General features: G+C 35.5%; 1 protein-coding gene across 1 annotated transcript in view; it reads left to right on the top strand.

Annotated features, from left to right (window-relative positions):
* The window catches only part of LOC121369794 (thyroid adenoma-associated protein homolog), a 49,643-nt gene that overhangs the window by 324 nt on the left and 23,664 nt on the right, over positions 1-25,655 (top strand). Inside the window, exons 2-23 of the mRNA XM_041494868.1 lie at positions 291-448; positions 2,946-3,086; positions 3,457-3,577; positions 4,511-5,124; positions 5,684-5,793; positions 8,431-8,517; positions 9,188-9,389; positions 9,869-9,962; positions 12,627-12,800; positions 13,641-13,805; positions 14,329-14,438; positions 15,038-15,228; positions 16,148-16,341; positions 17,187-17,345; positions 18,654-18,781; positions 19,104-19,238; positions 19,752-19,856; positions 20,921-21,031; positions 21,654-21,897; positions 22,668-22,902; positions 23,514-23,958; positions 24,637-24,834. Of these exons, the coding sequence (XP_041350802.1) occupies positions 291-448; positions 2,946-3,086; positions 3,457-3,577; positions 4,511-5,124; positions 5,684-5,793; positions 8,431-8,517; positions 9,188-9,389; positions 9,869-9,962; positions 12,627-12,800; positions 13,641-13,805; positions 14,329-14,438; positions 15,038-15,228; positions 16,148-16,341; positions 17,187-17,345; positions 18,654-18,781; positions 19,104-19,238; positions 19,752-19,856; positions 20,921-21,031; positions 21,654-21,897; positions 22,668-22,902; positions 23,514-23,958; positions 24,637-24,834 (4,121 nt within the window). The remainder of the gene's footprint in view (positions 1-290; positions 449-2,945; positions 3,087-3,456; positions 3,578-4,510; positions 5,125-5,683; positions 5,794-8,430; positions 8,518-9,187; positions 9,390-9,868; positions 9,963-12,626; positions 12,801-13,640; positions 13,806-14,328; positions 14,439-15,037; positions 15,229-16,147; positions 16,342-17,186; positions 17,346-18,653; positions 18,782-19,103; positions 19,239-19,751; positions 19,857-20,920; positions 21,032-21,653; positions 21,898-22,667; positions 22,903-23,513; positions 23,959-24,636; positions 24,835-25,655) is intronic.

Genomic DNA, 25,655 nt, shown 5'->3' with positions numbered 1-25,655 from the left:
TTAAGGGATTGAAATGTCAAGACTAAATTAAATCTTATTTCAGTAATAATGTGATTTTCTTTTACAAATTTTTATCTGAATTCTGCTTCTTTTTTTAATTTGCATGAATTAATTTTCACAAATTAGACTGAAATTCTTTTGAAATGATTAAAAATTACATTTTATTTAGAATTAACATCTTTTTAAAGATAATTTCTACTTTTGTTTTTAAATGGGTATCATATCATCATATTGATGTTAGTAATGACATTTGTTTCTTTTATTTCTTTTAAATGTTTTTTTTTTTTTAGTGTCATCATTAATGGAGCAGCCCCTGACATCTACTATTCTTGGTAGTAATGTTCCTGCACTTTGTGACTTTCTGAAGCATAAGATCGATACATTGCTTTCTGTTCCCTTTGATGAAATCACACCAGAAGTTTCAACCAACTTAACTATTATTGTTAAGGTACTAATTTCATAGATGCACATCATTTGTCTAAATCTTGAGTGTTCAGTATTTTTCTGGGGGTTTTAAATCTGATTTCGCCACTTTAATTCTTGTTATATAAACCAATGTTCCAAAAGTAGATTGGATTTTTATCTGAAATGCTGAAAGATAACCTTTATTTAAGTATGTTACAGTGTCAAAACGGTGACCCTTCAGATTGAACTTCATCTTGGGGAAGAGAAAGAAGTCGCAGGGAGCCAAATCTGGCGAGTAGGTGGGGTGAGAAGCGACGATTATCTTGGTCCGGGCGAAAAACTTGCGTGTTTTCAACACTGTGAGGGGTCGCGTTGTCATGATGGAGCACCCAATTGCCATTGCGCCACAGTTGAGGTCGTTTGTGCCGAATGTCCTCCCTCAGATGCCTCAGAACATTACAGGAGAACTCGGCATTGATAGTATGACCCGGGGTGGGGTGTGTGTGGAGAATTTACAGTGCACAATCCCACTAATGTCGAAGAAAACAAAGTGTGCTCTTGGTGAAATCATAAATAAGCAAGTACACGTGGTCACAAAAATGTGTCTAACACAGATCCCGATGTTGAACGTGCGACATCACGTGGCATACTGAATAACAAAAGTCACTGCTCGCTCCTGCTGCACTTGTATGGTCATGTTGTGCTCCGTTTGTTCGCAACAGGAACTGTCTCGGAACTTTTTTTATCCCACCTCGTTATTATACTGTTCACCTTTTTTAAAGATCATTTCACATTTTTATTTTAAAACAGGTATTACATCTCTGACTATCAAATAAACCTTACTGAACCCTCATCATAAGCCAGTCTTTGACAGGTCTTGTTATGGTATGGTGTCTGTCTGTCCGTCCGTCTGTAAACTTTTCATTTCCAGACCATATCTTTCTTATCACCACGACCTACTTTTCACACATTATTGCACTTTAAAGGAGAGGACAATTAAGGCATTTGGCCTGGTATGCATATACAATGATATATAATGCATATTGTTGCTTAATATCAACACGTATAATCGTATAGTTAATTAATAAAATGGTTAAATGTGACGGCTATTATATATAACCGGTGCAACCATTATGTACCATCTCAGTGAGTACACCCTCTGGCGAGCTGGTGGTTACGTAATACTTAACGCGTAATGTCAGGAATGAGCCTTAGAACTAGAGAAACACAATCTACCTGGTTTTTGCGGGATGATAAATAGTCATACATTGCAATGTTCTGTAATAATATAAAGCCAGCAATAAGTATATCCAGCACTATATATATTATATTTCAATACAAAATAAAATACCATTGTCAAAGTGGCTACACAACAAGTCGAAACAATTAATAATGTTTTTCCCATGCATTAACCTACGTACTGAAATGATACACAGAGTGTTTTCTTAGTTAATTGGTCTATGCTCTTAGTTGCTTCTACCTGTGATTCCTGATTGGCAGGTGTGTATTTGATTGGTAACCAGACGAGCCAATTAATTGACGCTGTCTAGACACAAAAATACATACCAGTATTGTGGAATATTACCTGTCGCCCCTAAAATTGTAATGGACATGGTTTATTACTGTAAATAGTTCTGTAAAACTATTGATTACGTAGACTTTTCCATCTAAAACCACAGAACTGACCAATTACCTAGTCCCAAAGAAAAGAAAATTATCACTTGGGTATTGTGGGTTGTCGTTTTTTGCTCCAACGTAGCATATCAATAGGCCTAATAGTGTACATTTTTCCTTTGGATTATTTAACATTAAAAAATACTATAACCCCATTTTGTTCCGTTAATGTAACTTGAAATATATTTAGTTAAATAGTTTATTATATTATTACTCATTTATGCTGTTTTACAAGTCAGGTTGATCAAAGAGAAGCGCCTTGTCGAAAATCACTGCTTTTGTTTACACTGTACATACAGAAGATGGTCAGGAGCTGACATCACTTCGCCCCAAGCTATCCCACCGGACATCACAAAAACGAAACAAAATGGCTGCCCCCAGTTAGCAGGAATAATCATGCTTCTTTATTAACTCTAAAATTACGCGTTTTTCATTTGCTAAAGTATCAGTATGTGTTGGTGGTCCGGGTATGCATTTTTCCAACACATAAGGCTCTTGTTTGAGTTGACCCTACCTTTAAAGGAAATCCTTGTCCAGGCCATATCTTCCTTATCAATTCTTATAGGATTATCAACCGTGCATGCAAGTACAACTTGGGATGGTGGTGTGTTGCATACCATAACTAGGTTACTGTGCCTCAAGGGTACTGTTGTTACTTTTTGACATCTCTTATAAATATATATAGCCATCCTAAGATTCCTAAAACATAATACAGTTGAATCCCGTTCGAACACCATTGTGTAAGTGTAACTCAGGACTTTATTTTTGGTTTGAGCATTGTGGTGTATTCGACCCTTCCGAGTTCGACCCAATGAGATTCTACTGTATATTAGATTTTTATTTATATTTTAAAATATTTTTTTCAGATCTGTCTTCAGCTATTCCAACGGTTTGGTGCTGCAGTCAAAGATACTATTTGGACGAAAACTTTATCATCAACCAGCAAGATAAACAAAAGCAGTTTGAAGACCATTGTATGGATGTTGCTGGTTATTTTATCTGAAAGTGTATGTGTGTCTTGTTATTTTTCACTAATCCTTTTATATCAGTCTGTCATTTTGTGGAGAATCATCACTGGCTTACATTATAAATCTTTAAAAAAATATTCACTTTGTAGAGAGTAAAATTCACTAATTCAAGGGTAGGTAAGAACAAGGGTTCATCTAGGGGTTTTTGGTGTAAATCCAAGTTTGTGGTTAGGTTGATGATGGTGAGGCTAACAAAACGTCAGCACATTTTAAACATAATTCCATGTACATGTTTTATACTTTACCAGATAACTTAATTCTCAGCATGAATGCAACTGTATTCTTTGTTTTATGTGAGGAATGGATGCAACTATTCTGGAAATCAGATTTGACAAATTGTTGTTTTCAGTGTTTTGGCTTGGATATGCAACTTCTAGCAGGTACAGCTGTATCGATGTTATTAAACACAGCACCAAGCCCCGCCATGTCGGTAAGAACATTCTGGAATATACATGGAGCTCTTACACAAGGTTTGATTTTAATTTGTTTTTTGTCTTTTTCATTTTCATTTTGCATGTAGGATTAATTAAATTTCTAATATAAAATTGTATAAGCCAGATATGTGTGTTCTCAGTTTGGTACATTAATATTTTCCCAGTCATTGAAGATCTGATTATTGACCCCTCCAGGGATGTGATTGTGCAGGGATTTGTTTTTGTTTTTTTATCTGATTTCAGATTTTGGCATATTATAATTTTCATAAAATAGACCAAATTTTATCTGAAATGCTGAAATATTACCTTTATTAGTCTTCTACCAATCCAACCAAAGGGTACTTTAGGTTTCATCTCTGCCCTTCTGTTGGTAGCCCCATTGGGCTATTTCTCGTTCCAGCCAGTGCTCCACAACTGGTGTAACAAAGGCCGTAGTATGTACTGTCCTGTCTGTGGGATGGTGCATATAAAAGATTCCTTACTGCTAATCAAAAAGAGTAGCCCATGAAGTGGCAACAGCAGGTTTTCTCTCTCAATCTCTGTTTGGTCCGTAACCATATGTCTGATGCCATATAACCGTAAATAAAATGTGTCGAGTATGTTGTTAAATAAAACATTTCCTTCCTCCCTATCCTTCTGTCTGTCTGTTTGTGTATTGCTTTATCATGTACTGTTAGAGATTAACTTTGACTTGAATTACAGTTTACCCATTCTTTCACAGAGTTATGGCTCTTGAACTTAGTAGATATGAAAATGTGTTGTGCCTGGAAGGTGACCTGTATTGCTTTAGCAGTACTCTCAGAATGCTTGTTTAACTATGCTGTAGAAGATCATTTCATCTTTTATTTTATCAGTTTATTTTAATAGTATTAGAGTCACTATGTTGATAGCAAAGCTAATTTATTCTTTGTTTATGAATCAAAACTAGTTAATGACTTTTTATAATATATAGTCTTCTTTTTACTTCAGGAAATGGTTGGAAGATGTCTTTTGGTCATTTAAATCTAGATTACCAATCAACAGCAACAGAAGATTCAGTTCAGAATTTGTTTGGGAGACTTGCTTTTGTTAGAGGACAAGTTGTGTGTGGCTCGGAAGCCATTTTACTTTATCAGGAAAATATTGGATCAAGGGGAGACAATTTCATTCCAACAAAGGAAAATGACTCTCTTCTTTTTCATTTGTTTTTAATAGTATGCAAATTTTGTGATGGTCCTCTTGACATTCACTATCAGGCTTTCCAGCTGCTTTGTGATTGGTTCAAATCACTTTTGAGAACAGTATCAAATTCTAAGCTGCATCCATGCTCTAAATATGTAATGAATAAAGATTCGGCTATTTTAAACAAGACGCTGAAAATAGTTTGGCTAAACCTGGACAACCCTGTGGATGGCGTAACTCACTATACCTGTGAGACATTTTCTCACCTTTTGAAGATCTGGAATCTTCAAGTAAAGTCGGGAATCTGTGACAATGCAGAATTTGCAGGAACCCTGTTGACAAGGTTGTTAGATATTCCTTGGTACGTCCGAGGCAAATATAAACTGTTGTGTGTTCTTCTGCGGTATGAAGACTCTGAAAAAGTAGGTTTGGATGTCTCTTTTGTCAGCCACTTTAGGTTCTGTCTTTTAATTTTTATTAATATCTGTTTAAATGTAATTGTTTGACAGTGTTTCCAACGTTTTATTTAATGTTAATTTGTATCAAAGAATAGCAAACCATGATATTAATACACATCAACATCTTGTATACACTGTTATTGAACTACAGTTTCAGGGTTTGCCAAATCCACTAGTTCTTGGCCTTAGCTAGTGTATATTTGGTCTTAGGCTAGTGGCAATTAGCAACTGTATCAAAATAATACACAGGGCACTAGCCAAAGCTTCTGTGAGGTCTAGTGACGTTCTCAAATATTTGTCGAACACTGCAGTTTTAATAATGAGAGCTATTGTAGTGGAATACATTTTCATTGAACCTTGATTTATCATTCATTCTCATATTTTACCAGTTTTAAATTTGTGTCAAATTGCCTGAAGAAAATATTATTTGTGATTGCTGTGAACTTAGTAAAACAATTTTATCAAAGAAAAATGGTTGCATAAAAATAAAAATTTATTTTATAAAATATTTGCTTTGATTTAGATTTTGATATCTCACCCACAAATAAAGGAACACCTTCTTTTGTGTATGGGATCAACCTCATTAGCTCCAGTGGCTTCAGACATTTACAAGACCTTTTTGAATCAACTCAGGTAGGTCAAAATGCATTTGATTTTTTTGATTTTTTTAATTGTGTGTTTATATGTGTGTGTGTATATATATATACAGTCAAACCCGCTTATTTGCATACCCTCGGTGCTGCTAAATTTTATGCAGTTAACCGGGTTAGTCGGTTAACCGATAGAGTACCGACTTTCACTTTGTAATAGCCATCCAACTACAAAGTGGCATGGGAGATAGTCTAGCACAGTGCGGTAATTCATAAAGGAACTATTATAGTTAACACATGTCACGTCTTTGTCACCTGTTGATACTGGGTGTCATTCTCTTATAACACAAACTTTGTGCATTAAACAAAAATACTGACCATCCACTAGTGTAAACAAAGTGTATTGGCCATGTAGTTAATGAGATAAACTTGAAACAACAGAACCATCAAAAAGTTCACGTTTCATCGGTGCACGTGTTTACAAAATGACGTCAGTTTCCGGACTTACCGGGCTGTTGATTGACCGAATATGCCTTACCATAGAACTACGTGAACTTGTACGAATTTGCTGGTATGGTGTTCTTTCCATCACAAAAGATATGGCAAGCTTTGGTATTATTTGTGATCCCCAAATAATGACTTTGCTATTGTTAAGCAATTAAAGTTAAGCTCGTCGTTATCAGTTTCAGCAGTCTGCATTGCATGCATGACCGTTCTAACATAATTGACTGATCTTCATGGTGCGGTCCGACTGATTGGTGTCTAACAATATAGCAGAAACTTAGGGACAATCCATAAATAATGGTCTTTGTTATGTTTGTTTTTTGACGACCCCCCCCCCCCCTCCCCCCAAGTCATTATTTTTTCCCGTTACAGACGAGATGACGAGAAATGACGAGAAGTTTTCGTTTGTCAGTTCCCAACATGTTGCAGGTATCATTGCTGTCACCCTGTCCATCGCCTTTTTGTTCCCATTCACTGTCTCCAATTTTACTGTTAATGTTCCGTCAGGTAATGCTCTGTAGTATAGTCCAGTTTCGTCAGCATTGTAGATGTCGTCTGCGTCGTATGTCTTTAGTATATTGGGGAGAACGGTCTGTGTCCACTTGTCTGCTGCTGCCAGGTCTGCGTCTTTCTTTTCTCCATGCAGTCTTTTGTAGACGATGTTATGTCTTTCTTTCCATCTACCAAGCCATCCGTTGGTGGGGTTAAAGTCTTCTTTATGGAGATGTTTTGCCAAATCGTTTGCTTTTTCTGTGAGAATGGGACTGGACACAGGCATATCTCTGGACCTGGCACTATCGAACCATTCTGACAAGGCGCCCTCCATATCCTCTCCTTTGCCAGATCGTAGCCATTTTCGTTCGGGGTTCGTTTTATTACACTCATATTGTGTGCGAATATCTTCTCGTTTGCTGGCAATTCTGCATACCTGTGACTGGGAACAGCCCAATTTTTTGGCTATTTCTGCTTGTGAAAATTTTTAATCTAAAAGTTTAACAGCTTCGTATTTATCAGCAAGTGAGAAATCGTTTCTTTTGCATTTAACAGACATAGCATACACTGCATTTAATGAATAAGTGAACAACAACCCTTTCTCGGTCACATTTATTCAAAACATCACTGCCGAGGTCGATTGATCTCTAATCTTTTAATTACTAACAAGGCTTCTCAACATAATGTTATTAATACAGACCAATGATGGCCCTGAACATGTCAGTTGAATAGGGCCGCAATAGTTGAGTGCGCATGCTTACAAGCGCACAGGCGGTACTCTAAAAATAATAGTCGGAGAGTTACCTGTTATTGAGATGGCCTCTGATTAACAGCAGTATATTCAACTTAATTATGTTATTCTTAAATCTTGTAGTCGGGTATTGTGATTCACCAGTAGTAACATGCACAACAATCTCATTTGCATGCCACATGTCGACTCTGTAACCAGCGATTACAGTCGGCTTACCACACAGTAAGCACAAACAAAACAGATTAATCGGTGATTAGAATATTTTTGCCAAAGTTTGATAGACTTTCTCAGTAATTTGTGACATTAATTTAGCACAATTTTTTTTTTTAAATCATTATTTTTATGTGCAATTAACCAGATGTTTTGTAGTGTTATAAGGGCAAATAGTTCCGTATTGGGTGAAAATAGTCAATTAACCGAATTGTGCTATAAACTGATGTGCAAATAAATGGAGATGACTGTATATGAAGAGTTTCATCGCAAAACACGATAAATGCCACTATACACACCCTATCCTAAAAACCTTTTATTCCAAACCACCATAAACACTACGCCAGTTTCTCTGCAATCTGCGATATATCCTTAGATAATCGTATCGCGTTTTCCTGAAAACTGAATTTGAACTTGTGTTTGTCTACGTGTGAACAGTGTCTGAGTGGTGTTCGAACAATGGTTTTTAATATGGCGTTTATCGCGTTTTGCAATGAAACTCTTAATATATATATTTGTTTATCTTTTCATTCTAGAAACCTCAACCTTTTTTAAAATATAGGCATTAAATTAAAGTTAACTTGTTGGTGTTTATTCCATTGACCAATTTGTTTACCATTGAAGTTATTTGATATATTTGTAGTAAATCTGTGCTTCTACTTCAGACACGAGTTATCTACATTTTCACAGTAAACTTTTATTTATCTCTTTTATATTTGTTAGAAATTCTGATGAAGAAGAAAAGCTGATGCTAAAATGGAAAAGTCTGTGGATGGACACAGTTCTCGTGGGTTTACTTAGTGAGAACATGTAAGTTATTTTGTGGTTTACTTAATGAAGATGTGAGTACATGCAAGTTATTTACGGTCAATAACACAACATACATGGATCTTCTTTTTTGGCTTTGTACACAGTAAATATAACATATCTAACTAAATTTTTAAAGGTTATATTTGATGAATGGTTCATTTTTTTATTGTTAGATTTTTAAAAACCTAAATGTATATAACTAAAAACAAACAAAAAACCATACCAACATGTAAACGACATTCTCTGCTCAATATGGAACTGACAAGTTACTTTAAAAGCTATATTTTACTTTGTATGACATCAGTATTTCAAATGATGTCACATTGCATCTCCCAGTGAAAAAAGGATGTTGGTCTGACTGTGTTTGAAGAAAATATTGTAATTTAAAACATTGTACTACTTACGGAATATACATGTCAAGTGAAATTACAGTAAAATATGTTATATGTTTTTAGTATGAAGCAAAAAAACTCAATGTATTAACGTCCTGTTGCTGATCACAGTGGTTTGTGATATATTATGATATAAAAATTCCAAAAATACAAGTGGTTACATATATCTGGTATTGTGTTACAGTGCTCTGTTTTTATGCTTAGTTTTTTTGTGACAATGACAACATTTAGTGGACAAAACGTTGAGATTTTAAACAGAGACTTTACTGTTATTATAGTGTTCTGAGCAGAAAGATCAGTGAGTACTGGGTAACGTGCACTGTGAGACTTCTCCCTGGGTGTGGTGAGTTGATGACGGAGGAGCTACATTCCGTGTTCACATCGTCCAGCTGTCTGTGTAGAAAGACTCGGAGTCTCCTGGCCTGGACGGTCGTCACAAGGATTATCAGATCCATCCAGTCAGTCAGCTTTCTCAGCTTGGTAAGTTGATAATACAGTCAAATAGATAGATAGATAACTAGTTTAACGTGCTCATATACGACTAGGGTTTCGAACACGCCCATCCCGAGTCCGACTTTTGATAAGATCAGTGGCCTGATTCTGGACGATACAGTCAAAAGATTTCACTGTACCACAGCAAGCCTTTATATTTTAATTTAGCTCATTATGCATTCTTAGGAAGACTTTAACTAGAAAGGTATGTCTGTCCATCTGTCCCACATACAGTTTTCTGGATTTTTCTTTTCGCAGTACCTCAAGATATTGAGCTGAAATTTTGTGTATATCTTCATCATATACTGTTACAGATCAAGTTTGAGTTTCATGGTGATTTGCCAATATTTCACAGAGTTATGGCTCTTGATCTATATAAAAATGTGTTGGGACATATATTGCTTCAGCAGTACTCTCAGAATGATTGTTATTTGCAACATTCAAACTTGTGTATTGTTTGTTTTTAGAATATATCAATGTTGAGAGCAGCCATTTACTCTGAAAATGAGGTGGTTATGGCAGAAGCTATTGGTGTATTGTGTGCAACTGTAAAAACATCAGGTTTGTTTTTAAATAGATTATCTTCACTGTTTTTGCTATTGCTGTGACACTGTCACTTTTTTTCTTTTTTTTTTAAAGACACCACAAACATTTAACATAGAGACAAAGACTATTTTGGTAGGACATCACTAACGTATAATATACAGATGGTGATAATAAGATGAATGGTGAAGCCACAGTATTTCTCTTTAGGTATGGGACTACTTGACAGGACCATGTTCGATGCTTGCTGTCACTTGAACTATCTCGGTATCACTAGAACCCGGGTTATACAGAATCTTCAAAGCCTGCCGGGTATTCATCCCCCCCCCCCCCCCCATTTGGGTAATACACTCTGAATAACCCATAATCACATCTATAAAGTGGGTGAAACTATGTGTATGTGGCTTTGCACCTGCCCATTGAGCCTAGCAATGCATTCACTCTGGGATGGAGCCAGTGCTAGAAGAAAAAATATTTCATTGCCTCATATCAGCCGTAAGTGTGCAAAACTGAACCACTACACCACCAAAACTGGTATTGTAAATGGCTTCTTTATCTCGCTAGCTATACACAATATTGGATATAGAACCTTAAATTTCACAGAATAAAAGTATAATTTTATACATTATTTGGATATGTAATTCATTAAGTATGAAATATCGTGTATAATTTAATAACAATTTAACTCGTAATTGCATGCCTCACGCAAGCATAAAATCATAGAGCAAAGTCACTTCTCTCTCGAACTTTTGACAGGGCCAAGTTATAATATAAAATAATAAAATATGCAAAAAGAAGATATTAACCCAATACTGTCAAACATGTCTTAAGCGGCCACATAAATTAGTAGTCAAAAGCGACCGCTTAAGATAAGTGGCTGCTGAATAATGGTGCAACTTTTACAACTGTAATTGTTTATGTTTTACTCTCTGTACTGCTAATTGATGGATGTGTGCTCTAGAGGTTTTTAGAAATCACCATTCCACATGTCACTTTTTTTCAGAAATAATAAAATGTAACTGAAAAGCACTAATTTGACGGTTTGGAATTCATTCTGTCACAAGTTTGTCTTTTTTCTTCATTTAATTACTACTCCATGCAGAGTATTGTCCTAGTAGATTAATCTACCTATGTCAAGCTTAGATTACCCAGAGGCAATTAGTTGCATTCCAGTTACAATTTCTTAATTGATACACAGTGGAGATGTCGTACTGAATGGGCACTAGTGTCCGTAAAGGTGTGAAGGTCGATTATTTGTTTACCTTGTCATTGTTGTTCTGAAAAAGAAAGAAAGAAAGAAATGTTTTATTTAACGATGCACTCAACACATTTTATTTACGGTTATATGGCATCAGACATATGGTTAAGGACCACACAGATTTTGAGAGGAAACCCGCTGTTGCCACTACATGGGCTACTCTTTCCGATTAGCAGCAAGGGATCTTTTAATTGAGCTTCCCACAGGCAGGATAGCACAAACCATGGCCTTTGTTGAACCAGTTATGGATCACTGGTCGGTGCAAGTGGTTTACACCTACCCATTGAGCCTTGCGGAGCACTCACTCAAGGTTTGAAGTCGGTATCTGGATTAAAAATCCCATGCCTCGACTGGGATCCGAACCCAGTACCTACCAGCCTGTGTACCGATGGCCTAACCATGATGCCACCGAGGCCGGTTTCTAAAAAAGAAAATGTATAGAATTTACTTTGACTGCTAGGACAGGTTTGCCTGTATTATTTTATAATTTAGATGTCTTTGTTTGTATGTTGACTTTATTCGTTATGAGAAAGTCAAACTACATTTGTAATTAATCACATCAAGGTCTGCTGCTCCCAACAATTTTTTTGTTTCAGAACAGAACAGAACTTTATCTAACAATGCCGTTAGTGGAACATAAATAATAAATTGAATGAAAATGACCAAATGGTTCCAATGTATTTTCCGGTGAAGCATTACCCAACCTCCCTAAAATATTTGCCTGACACATGCCTGCCAATAGAAATAAAGTTATACGCTTCAATAGTCAGTACTTTTAGTGCCAGACAAGGGTGTTGTCTGAGCTAGACTGCCTATCTGTGAGCCTGTCGCATGATTTTGTGGTGCCAGTGTCACTTCAAACTCTCAAACATTTAACACTAATTATTATCTATGAACAGGTGTTCCTCAAGTTCTTCATCATTCATCTGTGATTGTGTACAATGCAAGTGAACACTATTTTTAAAAGGCGGCACAGATTTCGTCTAACGGTGTCTGGCACGGTGAAGTCAAGCTGGTCAAGGCAAAATGTTGGCTCATTTCACCTGGACATGTGACCCCTGTTATTATCTATATCACACAGTAGTAATTCAGAGAGCAGTGAGGTGTCAGGAGTGTCGGAAGCAATTAAAAGTTGGCACGGCCATGAAAGAAATGTATATGATGAGACCTATACTATGCGAGTGCTAGAGAGGAAAACGTTCCGGGCCTAAAAAGTGGTATGGCCATAGCCATACAGGCTGTACCGCTTTCAACCCACTGGGTAAGCATAAATAGTAAGTGGCAATGAAGGCTGCAATAATTGCCAAATATTTCTACTTGTAGTCCCTAGATATTTTATTCTTTATAATCTTTTTAAAATGATGATAAATTCAGATACACATGACATTTTTGTTTTAAAATGTTTTAAATGTTTATTGTTTCAGAAAGTGTGAGTGAGACAGAAGCTGACTTGTTGAGGAATGCTCTGCGTCACTGTCTGAAGGTTGACTCTGCGCCATTTCGCCAACAGCTTGCCACTAACGTACGACTGTTGATCACTCGCATTAGAGAGAGCTGTGTTGCAAACCTGAAAAAGAAAGTAATGGAGGATCGTGTTGGTATGATTATAATAAATAATACTTTTTAATTAATGATTATAAGCACTATCATAATGGGTCAAATTTATAAAGTCAGTATTTGTTTTACATGCATGCAGCTACATACATTTGCATTGCTTAAAACACCTGCATTAAAAAACAAAATGACTTCGTAACTTTGATCCTGTATGTTTTGTTTGGTAGCAAAGATTGGCATTAAAATTTATATTACAAGGAATATTCCTGAGAAAAGAATTTATAATATTTGTGATTTTTTTTTTATGCTTCCCACAATGTTCACTTATAATCCATTGAGCATCATTACAGTTTACCTAAATGATATCTGGCTTGTATTTAACACATAATGCAAGTTCATAGAATGATGTGTCCTGCTGTTCAGGGTCCATATTTTCGAGGCAATCTTAGCCTACGAAATCGTAAAACCATCATAAACTGTGATGTCACTATGGTGTGTGCTATAGTGACGTCACAACCTACGATTGTTTTATGATTTTGTAGCGCTAAAATGGCTTCGAAAATATGAGCCCAGGGGTCACCTTTTCAAAGCTGCGTCACATTTTCTTTGCATGTCTATTTGCATTTCACTTCAAAATTGTAAAGTTGCAAGAGTTGAGTGAATTAATCCCCAGGCCTTAATTTTTGACGACATTAGGTTTGAAACAGGTTGACATTTGGTTAAAGTTCACTTGGCTTATTGTAATAACCATTGATTCCGTAAGAAATTTAAAAGTAAGGGTGTTATACATTTTTCCTGTTCTTGTGGTTCTGTCTGAATTAATAACCTGTTGTGAGCTATAAAATTGGTATATATTTTGACCAAATTTGTCTATATTTTTTCAGACTTGTCACTGGATTTAGTGCAGTGGTTACATAATTTGTTGATTGAGAACACAGTACCAGGTGTCAACTATCAGAGACGCAAGGCTTGTCTAGATCTGCTACTAGTTATCTATGAGTCACTCATCTACTGTCCAACTGATAGGAGAAAAAAGGGTCATCTTGATGGTCTGTTATAGTCTTTGACCAAATTTTTTTACACCCAATAGCTGATGTATTTTTCATGCTGGGATGTCGTTAAATGTTCATTTATTCATTGACCAAATTATTTTTAAAACATTCAGTCTTGTGGGTTATCTCAGTATTAAAATTTATCTTTAAAACATTATTATAAAACAGAATTTTATTTTTGAGGAAGTGTTATTTCTACATTTGGTTTAACCTAAATGCCACAAAGTGTTGTACGAAAAGCATCCCGAGTTAAGGTCAAGGTAACAAGTAAATTTGATGGTTATCAAATATATATATTTTTTAATATATTTTTTTTTTTACTTGTTTCATTTAATGTTTTAAGCATCAAATAATCACCAGAGATAATCTGATAACCACTATGATCCACAAACTTTTAAATTTTAGGAGTAGCTATGTAAACCGACACAGCACAATTCCATATAATATAATGTAATGTAATTGTATAAATTTGAAAGTTTAATGCAAAAGGTACTTTTGTATTGGTTTACTTCCCTTGCAGAATCTGTTCACGTACTAACTGAATATGCACAGACTAAAGAATTATGGAACTTCTTTTCAACTTGCAATATGTGTTATTTGCTGTACTGTGTTCTAGATGGAGCAAATGAGGTTTGTTCATTATTTATAATCTTTGCTGACATTTCTGGGAAAAATGTAGTTTGACCAATGTATTTGTGTGTGTAGGAGAGGGATCTAGTTCAGTTGGTAAATGATGGCATGAGGTGTTTCTCTTGTTCTTTTAATGCTAATAGTTTTAATTGGAATTGTTTAATACCCATAATTTATGTGCTTGTTTATTTTAAAAAAATGTGGAGGTGGGGATAATTTCTTAGGATTTAGTATATAGATTTAAAGAAAGTTATTAACGTGTATCTATTATAGGTCCGGAGAGGGATGTAGCCCAGTGATACAGCATTTGCTTGATGTGCAGTAGGTTTGGGATCGATCCCTGTCGGTGGACCCATTGGGCTATATCTCGTTCCAGCCAGTGCACCACGACTGGTATATCAAAGGCTGTGGTATGTGCTATCCTGTCTATGGGATGGTACATATAAAAGATCCCTTTCTACTAATTGAAAAATGTAGCAGGTTTCCTCTCAAAGACTATATGTCAAAATTACTAAATGTTTGACATCCAATAGCCGATGATTAATAAATCAATGTGCTCAAGTGGTGTTGTTAAACAAAACAAAAGTCTTCTATTATAGGTTCAGGAGCTTGCTACACACATTCTAATGAAGTACTATTTCTGGCCTATTAAAGCTGATTTTCCATTGGCTATCACTTCAGAAGACACATTAGCCAATCATCTGCTGACGAAGGCGTTCACATTGTGCAACAGTCCAAGACCTCATGAAAGTCAGAGTGGAGCACTTATCTGTGAATTGTTGATTGTTAAGTAAGTTGTTGTTTAGAAACTAATATCAAAGATTTTGCTTAGTGTTTAACCCAGTAACACGGAGAACAACTTCATGTCCATTTCTGGATAAAGAAGACATCAGTGTTATTTTTATTATAGTGCTGTGAATCAAACTTGTTTTGTTAATATCCATTCATCATAGTTATTAATCATATTTATTTTTACTACTTCACAGTAATTCTTTTTTGTTATTTTATAAACTTAACTTAAATTTAAACAAATTGTTCATCATTTTTATAAAATTAAATTCCTCATGAGAATTGTTCAGGCTAGTTTTGAAAGAATCCTATCATTTTGAGTTATGAAAACAGAAAAATCAACCTCCACTGAGGGGATTCGTACCCTATGTAGTAGGAGCACTTTATACCAACAATACTACAAATATTTATTTCCATTTTAACTTATTTTTTTCATTAACAAATATAAAATTAAAACTAGTTAATTTGGCAGTCATGTTAAAAATTTAATGAATAATAGAGAATGCACTCAAAAGTGTGGATTCAAGAAAAATAATGAATTTGCCCCTATGGGTTTGTGAATTATTTTTCATGAATCCATACTGCATAAGCGTAAACTCTATTAACGTGCCTCTATCCAATTAAGGTTCAGGCACGTCTCTCCCACACCCAGTCTCTGGCATGGCCAGTGGTCGAGTGTGGGACAGATAAGTCCATACTGTGTCGTACATTCTCCATTACATACTTTCTCAATGCATAGTTTGTGGGTGGTAGCTATATTAAAAAGATTCTGTGTGATCAGGCGTAAAATTTATAAATGTTCATTTTCTCTTTTTCAGTCTATGTACTTTATCTCATGTTTCATTCCCTTGCTCATAATTGTGAATGACTTGTTAAGAAATATGTTTAAATTTTTCATATTAAATACAAATATTTTTCAGGTATGCAAATCGACAAGGAACCGTCTTCACTAGGTGTGATGATAAAGAAAATCATTTGTCATTTACACAAGGAAATAAAGACACAAAACATGCATCAGTAAAATTCATCAAGCTTTTGTCCCAGGAAATCAGTGAGCATTTGAAGAGAGCCAGAGGTGATCCAAACCTTGCAGCAAAGCAGTACCCCATTCATGGTATGATACAGAGTACATTTTTCCATTTTAACAACAATAGTGTTTTATTTGTATCAGTGGTAAAAAGGAATGTTTCTTTGATGCCACAGCACAATGTATATTATTAGGTTTCATCTCCGTCCTTCTGTCTGTCTATCCATCCATCCATCTGTCCCATTTATAGTTTACCGGATGGGTTTTTTCACAATGTTTTAGAGATACTGAGCTCAAATTTTGTGTATAGCTTTATCATATACTATTACAGATCAAGTTTGACTTTCATGACGATTTACCCATTTTTGACAGATGTTCTGTTAGAATTAAGTTTAACTTTTATGGCAGTTTATTCACAGAGATATAGCCCATGAACTTAGGAGATAAGAAAATTTGTGGGGTCTGGTAGGGGACATGTATTGCTTTAGCAGTACTCTCAGAATGCTTGTTGTTCATATGAGCTGGGCAAATGTTTAGATTATTTCCTTGAGGAAAACATAAGTTAATTTGACATTATATTTAGTGTTTTTGTTCAGTCAAATGAGTGGTGATTATGTCAATATATTTATGGACTATTAAATTCAAATCATGAGTATATCATTTTCCATATATGATAAAAACCTATAAACCATTAACATGAATATTATTTTACATTGAAATTTTGTACATTTAAATTTATGTTCAAATATTTTAATACATTCTAATCAAGGTAGGTTGTTTTTAACCAATTATACGGGATTAAATTTTGTAAGGTACATTTTTATCTTTTTAAAAAAATTTTTTTTTATTAACTGTCAAATATATTTCAAGAAGTTCTGTTGACCAGCTGATATAGCACTGCTTGATAATAAATGTGTTGTGTCTTGCTCTAGGTTTGATGCAGGCTGTTACCATGTGTCTAAAAGAAGCTAGTACTGTAATTTCAAGACAACATCCAAACTGGAAAGAGATGATAAATGAAATTCTGTCCACTAATATGCAGATTATTGACATGATGCTGTCAGTACTAACTGGTGGCATGAAGTCAGGTGGTATGTGTAAACTCTACTTATCGTCGTATTTGCCAAATGAACACTTGTCTTGATGTGTCCCCTCAGTTCCTACCAATCCCCAGTGTTGAATCTTGTCCTATTTTGATATATTTTGATGCCTGGCTTTGGGGCATCTGTCCAAAAAAAAAAGGAGTGGGAAACGAGAGGTAATTTTCCATAATGACGTTAAACCTCCCCACCAAGTGGTGCACACACTCAACTGAAGTCAGTATATTAGATCTCTGATAAGCTGCAAGAATTATCATCTTATTCAATGGCTCTTTTCTTGTAATTATTTTGGTGTAACATCTAAATGACTTGTGCAGACTTTAAGTTCTCAATTGCCTGTTTATGGATTAAAACCATGTATGTACTGCTAGGTCAGGGTTAGTCATGTCCTATCTTATATGTGTATCTGATAGTTAAAGTATAATTCCACTAAGATTTTCTCATCACTTGTTCATGCAAGACACTATCTATGGCACTGTAATTGTAATTAGACAGTTTATAGTTTTATTTTATATCTAACCTGACCTCTCTACCTATGTATAGTCCGACAATTCCAACAGCAAATGATTGTTTAAAATCTGTTGTCCTGGATAACCCATTTCCATTCAGGGAATATTCAGAATTCTAAATGAGCTCCCATATAAGACCATTTATATTACAACAAGTGTGTTTTCAGTCATATATCATGACCGAAAGTGAGTGATGGACGATTAAAAACACACAAGTTGTGATATAAACGGTCTCACACAGGAATGAGTATAGTATTTTATTTATTACACCGCACATTAATGAACAAGACATGAAAATGCACAGATTAAAGACCATGAAAATGATGTTGCATACCAAATGACATCATTTAGTAAAATTATATCATCTTGTGGTTACTTCATTTAGCTGTATTTATCATTGAAACTTTGCATTCCTACGCCACACATCTATGGATAGATAATGACGTTTACACAAACAATATTATAAACATATTCAAGGCTAAACAAAAGCATTAAAATATATATTTTGTTAAATTATACTGCTAACATTAATTATAAGAATTGACAGCAAGTATTTTTCAATTATAAAAATATGAATAAAACGAACTGCTCACACCTTTTGCATGAAGATTTATGCGGAGTTGTACTGTGACACCGTCGATCACCTGATCAGAGGTCTTGACTTCTCAAAAAGTATATTTCACATTGTGAGAGACAATTTATATCATGCAGTGTAATAAAATTTCTTATTTCTCCTTTGCTCTTGAGGTTTAATTAATTTTTAATTTATGTTAGTGTGGCTACATTTCAGAGCTGTGTCCTTCATTTGCGGAGATAGGAACTGCACTAGAGATCCTGTCCAGTGAAGATCATGAAGAATCTCCGGCACTGTCACCCGAATTTCAGTTTCTACTCTCCTGGTGCTGGGTCAATCTCAAGGTAATTGGCTTAAAAATAAGCGTGAAATTTGATTAACATATTTATGGTTTTTGATCCAACTTTATCATTGCAACTTAGTATTGTCTGGTTTAGGAACGGGCTCTTCATTAAAAAAATAATATCAAATACAGAAATGCCTTTTCAAATCTTTCTTTAGTGATTACAAGAAAGTGAACCTCTGTAAAAAAATAAATAATAAACCTGTGCTTTGAAGTTATTTGTTATTTTTATTACTAATTAATAATAACTTGTGTGGTATATTCAGTCATTGAGTATTGTGTTTTTATAAACCTTCAAATATTCTCTAACATTTTCTTTTCAGACCAGCTGCACCTGTCTTGGTGAGATTGTTTCCCAGGCTGTGACTGATAAACAGACTGAGTCAGTGTTGGATGTTGATGACATTGAAGCAGTTGGGCAGGCGTTTGTCAGAGTTCTCATCCACTGTAGACATAGGGTAAGCAGAAAGGGCATGCTTCTACTCTATTGATTTAAAATTAGTTTTAGAAAAATTGGAATATATTTTCTTATAAATTGGAAAGAACCCAATGGCATTGAACCTAAAAAAATTGGGAAGAATGCAGATTTAGTTTTCCATATTTCCCTATTATTATCTTTATAATATTAATATTTTTTCATAATTATTATTTGAGTTTTTGTACTGATTTTATGTAATGAGACAATTATATATTTCAACCATTATTAATTAATTTGCTTTCCATATTTCCATCCCCACTTCTTTAAAAACATTTAAACATGTTTAAAATAAACACACACACATGCTCGCACACCTAGATACACTCTCTCCCTCTCTCTCTCTCTCTCTCTCTATTTCTCTATCTCTGTGTCTCTGTCTCTTTCTCTCTGCCATTTTTTCCATTTAACTGTGATGTTCTGACTTTAAAAAAAACAAATATTTGCTCAGTCTATATTTTTTGTGTCTTCACATGATTCCATCTGACAATTTCAGGGTGCTATAGAAGGTTGCAGAAACGGATTATTTAAATATTGCACAACTCTTTTATCAGCAACAGACAAGCGCCTATCCATAATACCAGCTTCCCTGTTAGCAGAGGTATGTTGGCATTCAGTTGGAAATAAAAGCATTATTTAACAATACTTTAACACCTTTCAAAAATGACTATTGTTTAATAAAATAATACAACACTTGATTAAAAAAGTGAAGGAAGAAACCCACTTACACTGCGTTCATTTGGTGCTCATGAATGTCATAAATTCACAAGTTCCAGATTATGAACTCGACTTCGCCAAGTTGAGAGTGTTCGTGCGATTTATAGACAAGCTACACTGTCACTCCATTCTCACAGTCATAATTGCACGAATGATTTGTTTTTTTCCACCATCCTACCTCAGTTCACAAGTTGTCTTCACGGGTTATTTTGCCAAACGAACGCTCTTCACAACTTGTGAATTGGGAAATATGATCTTTCCTTGTAATGAATGCATCATTATGCCATCTACCGGTCTCGGTGGCATCGTGGTTAGGCCATTGGTCTACAGGCTGGTAGGTACTGGGTTTGAATCCCAGTCGAGGCATGGGATTTTTAAGGCTCAATGGGTAGGTGTAAACCACTTGCACTGACCAGTGATCCATAACTGGTTCAACAAAGGCCATGGTTTGTGCTATCCTGCCTGTGGGAAGTGCAAATAAAAGATCCCTTGCTGCTAATCGGAAAGAGTAGCCCATGTAGTGGCGACAGCGGGTTTCCTCTCAAAATCTGTGTGGTCAAAATCTGTGTTGAGTGCCTCTTTAAAGGAAGGAAATGGGTTTTTTTTAACAATGCACTCAACACATTTTATATGGTTATATGGCGTCGGACATATGGTTAAGGACCACACAGATATTGCGAGAGGAAACTGCTGTCGCAACTTCATGGGCTACTCTTTTCGATTAGCAGCAAGGGATCTTTTATATACACCATCCCACAGACAGGATAACACGGCCTTTGATACACCAGTCGTGGTGCACTGGCTGGAGCGAGAAATAGCCCAGTGGGTCCACCGACACTGATCGATCCCAGACTGACCACGCATCAAGCAAACGCTTTACCACTGGGCTACATGTATGTCCCGCCCCCTTGTGTTGTGAAGTAATAAATGATAACATTAACACTGTAGGTTTTAACCAGCTTGGAAAGCAACATGATGTCAAGTTCTGTGACACGGAGGTCTGCCGGTCTTCCCATCATCGTCCAGATCGTCACACTAGCTGAAAAACATGTGCACCAGGTAACATTAAGATTTATTACATACACGTACCCACAGTATGTGGTTTGTGGCATCACATGAAAACCCGTTTTTATGGGATTTTGATTTAAAGACATCGGCCTAAAGTTCAGCCAGCAAACATTTCGCTAACATTAGTGAACTATTTGATTGGTTCCCAACGTGGCACTTTGGTTTAATGTGAGGTGCCAAAACCAGTCTAGCAGATGTTTTTCTGCCCAGTCTGGCTGAACGCAGCCCTGACTTGCTGTTTCATGATGATGAGCTGTACACCAAAGCCACACGATCCACTGAAATTAATACTACCAAAACTCTACTCCTTGATCAATCTTGATGTGCATTTGCCTTAACAGACAGCCAGTTTGGATATGGTGTTATTTTGAGATGTGATGTAGAAAATTGGGATTTTGTGCACTTTTTACATTATTAATTTGATAGATATATATGTTGCATGTCAGAATGTTATGTCATTAAAACATAGTGTATATAGTTGTGCTATATTTTAGATTCTCTTTACTATAATTATGAAACAGAAAAATATACATATATATATTTTGTTACATATTGTTTGTATAAAATTCATCACTCTGTTTATGAACTGGAGATATGTTTATTTTCTGTTTAGCAAAAGTTGTTGCACCATGCAATCACCAGCCTGTTGAAGGTGGCGTCCATGCCTCTCCCTACACACGCAGACCAAACACAAGATGTGTCCCAGGTCCACGCACTCAACATCCTAAAGGTTCTCTTCGGAGATGCCGGTCTGGTGGCCAGACTCATGTCCTACATCAGTAGGACTATCATTCTCATCATTGAAGGGTTTGAGTCGCCTTCATGGGCTGTCAGGAATGCTACAACACAGTTATTTAGTGAGAAACGTTTTTGGGTTTTTTTGTGGATTTTTGAATGATGGTGGTATGTGGGTTTTTTAAATGTGAGCTAGTAATTTAGTAATTTTTCTTTAATATGATAAGCAGTTAATGAAATTCAGGATGGAAGCTATTGGTTTTCAGGAACCTCATAAATATCGCAGATATAGTGTCTATGTGTGTGGGTTGGTGGGTTTTGATTGGGTGGAAAGGTGGGACATAGCCCACTGGTAAAGTGCTTGCTAGATGCATGGTCGGTCTAGGATCGATCCCAGTTGGTGGGACCACTGGGTTATTACTTGTTCCAGCCAGTGCACAGCGACTGGTATATCAAAGGCTGTGGCTATCCTGCCTGGGATGGTGCATATAAGAGATCCCTTGCTACTAATGGAAACATTTAGCAGATTTCCAATCTTAAGACTTGATGTTAAAATTACCAAATGTTTGACATCCAATAGCCAATTAATTAATTAATATGTGCTTTAGTGATGTCTTTAAACAAGATAAACTTTGTGTATATGTGTGTGTGTGTGTGTGTTTGGCTGTCTATCTCCAAGGTACATAAACATTTTTTATTCTTTACAACAACACGCCTGGCAAGTGAATAAGAAGCTGTTGTTTTCAACATGCTGATGATATGTGTTATTAATTAAGAATCTGTTGTAGACAGAGAAATATATGTCATACCTTTGCTGAGTAACTGATTTTTCAAATCTCTAAAAACATGTTGTATGGTGTTGAAACTAGATTAATATTATTTTTATTTTAAGGTACCATGGTGAACAGAATGTTTGGGCAGAAGAGCAAGAGTGAATACAACCAAAACATGATTACACTGAAAGAGTTTGATTCCTACTATCCAGAGTTGCCTCCCTTTATTCTGCATAAGTTGGATGAAGCTCTCTGTGATATAAACTCCATTGAAAAACTTCATCCATCATTATTTCCTATTCTAACACTGCTTGCAAACATGGGACCAGCGGATTTGAAACAGAATTCATCAAGGTGAAAAATAATTAATTTTACTTTTACACCTGACAAACGATAAGATGGATAGATATATTTGAATTGTAGTCATTATTAAATAATTCAGTGGTGGAACACTAAGTTGTTTGAGGTGTGTTTGGTCACAGAATCAGTTGCCCTCAGTGGACTCAATATTTTTCCATCCCAAATATGGTTTCATGACTGGTATATCAAAAGCCATGGTATGTAATGTTCTGCCTGGATTTTAGAAAAAATATTCTGTGTGACGGCAATGAGTTTCCATTCATTCTTTATAACTACGCTTCGAAGTAACCCTCTGTTAGACTCTAAATAGGCATAGTTTAAAATGTGTTGAGGTGTTGTTCCTTAAAAAGGAAGTTCATTACACAGAATTCTTTTAATTTAATATTTGTGTTTTAGGTTTGATTATGAATAGGCGAAACGTTTAATTTGGGAGACTCTTGAAATTAAATTTTATTTGTTACAGATTTGATTGTGAGTAGGTGAAATATTTAATTAGGTAAAATTCTTGTAATATAATATTTCTGTTGCAGGTTTGAATGTGAGTTGAGAAAGAGGTGAAATATTTAATTAGGTAAAATTCTTGTAATATAATATTTTTGTTGTAGATTTGAAAGTGAGTTGAGAAAGGGGATGTTGACTGCTATACAGAGTCCTGTCTACACACTGAGGGAACTCTCAGCCAAAGCTTACTGTGCTCTGGTGCCCAATGACTCGGTCCTGGACACCATGAAGAACCTTGTCCTGACAATTCCACTGTGTTGGCAGGAAGTGACCAGCCATAATCATCTTCACGGTGTCCTCCTGTGTCTGGAGAAACTCGCGAAAAGTCGGACATTCTCGGAAGATGACACAGAGCATTTCATGGCCGTCGTGTTACAGCGACGTTGGATTATGGAATGTCCGTTGAATCTGCTGGTGTCAGCCAAATACACACAAGTCTTACGAGTGTTGTTGCTTTCACTGAATGACCATCTGTCTGAAGAGTTGTTTGCAGATCTCTCTAGTCTTATTAACAGTTGTAATCTTTGTCTAGAAGATTTCACTCAAAAGGTTGGTAATAACTTTGCTTTTACACTACATAGTTGTATGTTATGCATAATGTCACTCTCTGTAAGATATTACTTTTTTTCACTTTAGCAATGTTTTCAAACTCATTTAATAAGTTTTGTTAACGTCACTGTTACAAAAAACTTTATCTGTTCTTGTAAACTGTCATGTTATACCTACACCCATTTTTTCATTTGCATCACCCAAAGAGTTATTGCATGCATGGTGCCATATACACCCAGAAATTTCCAAGTGCTTTCAATTTGAACTGAACATGCTCAATGGCCATTGTCATTCTTCGTAAGTGGATTTGCTGTTATAGAATTGAAGAGTGCAATATGATGATTATCAGTTTGCCAAACCATAGGGCAGAGCTGTATTGAACTAATAACACACATGATGTAATAATAAGTTAAATAACCAATTGGAAGTTATTTATACAGTTCATAATATACCAGTGTAATGTACATTATTAACTTCTTTTTTTATCATGCTATCCATCAGCATCGTGGAAATCAAATTCCATATTAGTTTATTATGTAAGGAATTTAAAAAAAATAATCACAGGAAATTATTATTTCCATTTTTGTCATAAACCATTTATAATTGGTAGTAATAATTGTTCGCTCATTTTTATGTTTGTTATTAAGATGATCTCATTGTTGTTGTTTTTTAATTTAGATAGGTCAAGATGCATTTATTGAAGAACTGGTGCAGATGACTTTTGTTATGATGTCGACAAATCTTCATGACTTGAGTGTGTGTTCAGAGAAATATCTTACATCCAGCCCAGAGATTAAGATGGTCTGTCTGAACTGTTTATTGAAGTTGTCTAACATAAACCAACGTCTCTTTGATTCCTTGAGTCAGGCTTTACAGGTATATCAAATGGCCCTCTTAAAAAAACCCCAATAACCCTACTGAATATATATTAATTATTAAGCCTGGAGATTAAGATGGTGTTTTAAACTTAAAACTGCTTATTGAAGTTGTCTAACACAAACCAACGTCTCTTTGATTCCTTGAGTCAGGCTTTACAGGTATATCAAATGGCCCTCTTAAAAAAAACCCAATAACCCTACTGAATATATATTAATTATTAAGCCTGGAGATTAAGATGGTGTGTTAAACTTAAAACTGCTTATTGAAGTTGTCTAACACAAACCAACGTCTCTTTGATTCCTTGAGTCAGGCTTTACAGGTATATCAAATGGCCCTCTAAAAAAACCCAATAACCCTACTGAATATATATTAATTATTAAGCCTGGAGATTAAGATGGTGTGTTAAACTTAAAACTGCTTATTGAAGTTGTCTAACACAAACCAACGTCTCTTTGATTCCTTGAGTCAGGCTTTACAGGTATATCAAATGGCCCTCTTAAAAAAAACCCAATAACCCTACTGAATATATATTAATTATTAAGCCTGGAGATTAAGATGGTGTGTTAAACTTAAAACTGCTTATTGAAGTTGTCTAACACAAACCAACGTCTCTTTGATTCCTTGAGTCAGGCTTTACAGGTACATACATATATATATATATATATACACACACACAGTGAAACCTCTGAAAACCGGACCCTCAATAAACCGGAATCCCCTCAAAACTGGACATTTTTCATGGCCACTTTTTAAATATCTGTATAGAAGGGAACCTCTCTAAACCAGAGAACTCTTAAAACCGGACCTTTTACTTGGTC

This window comes from Gigantopelta aegis, chromosome 4, assembly GCF_016097555.1.
Source record: "Gigantopelta aegis isolate Gae_Host chromosome 4, Gae_host_genome, whole genome shotgun sequence".
In the NCBI taxonomy this organism is placed as follows: Eukaryota; Metazoa; Mollusca; class Gastropoda; order Neomphalida; family Peltospiridae; genus Gigantopelta; species Gigantopelta aegis.
The sequence above is the reverse complement of the archived record's forward strand: the minus strand, read 5'-3'. Positions and strand labels throughout refer to the sequence as shown.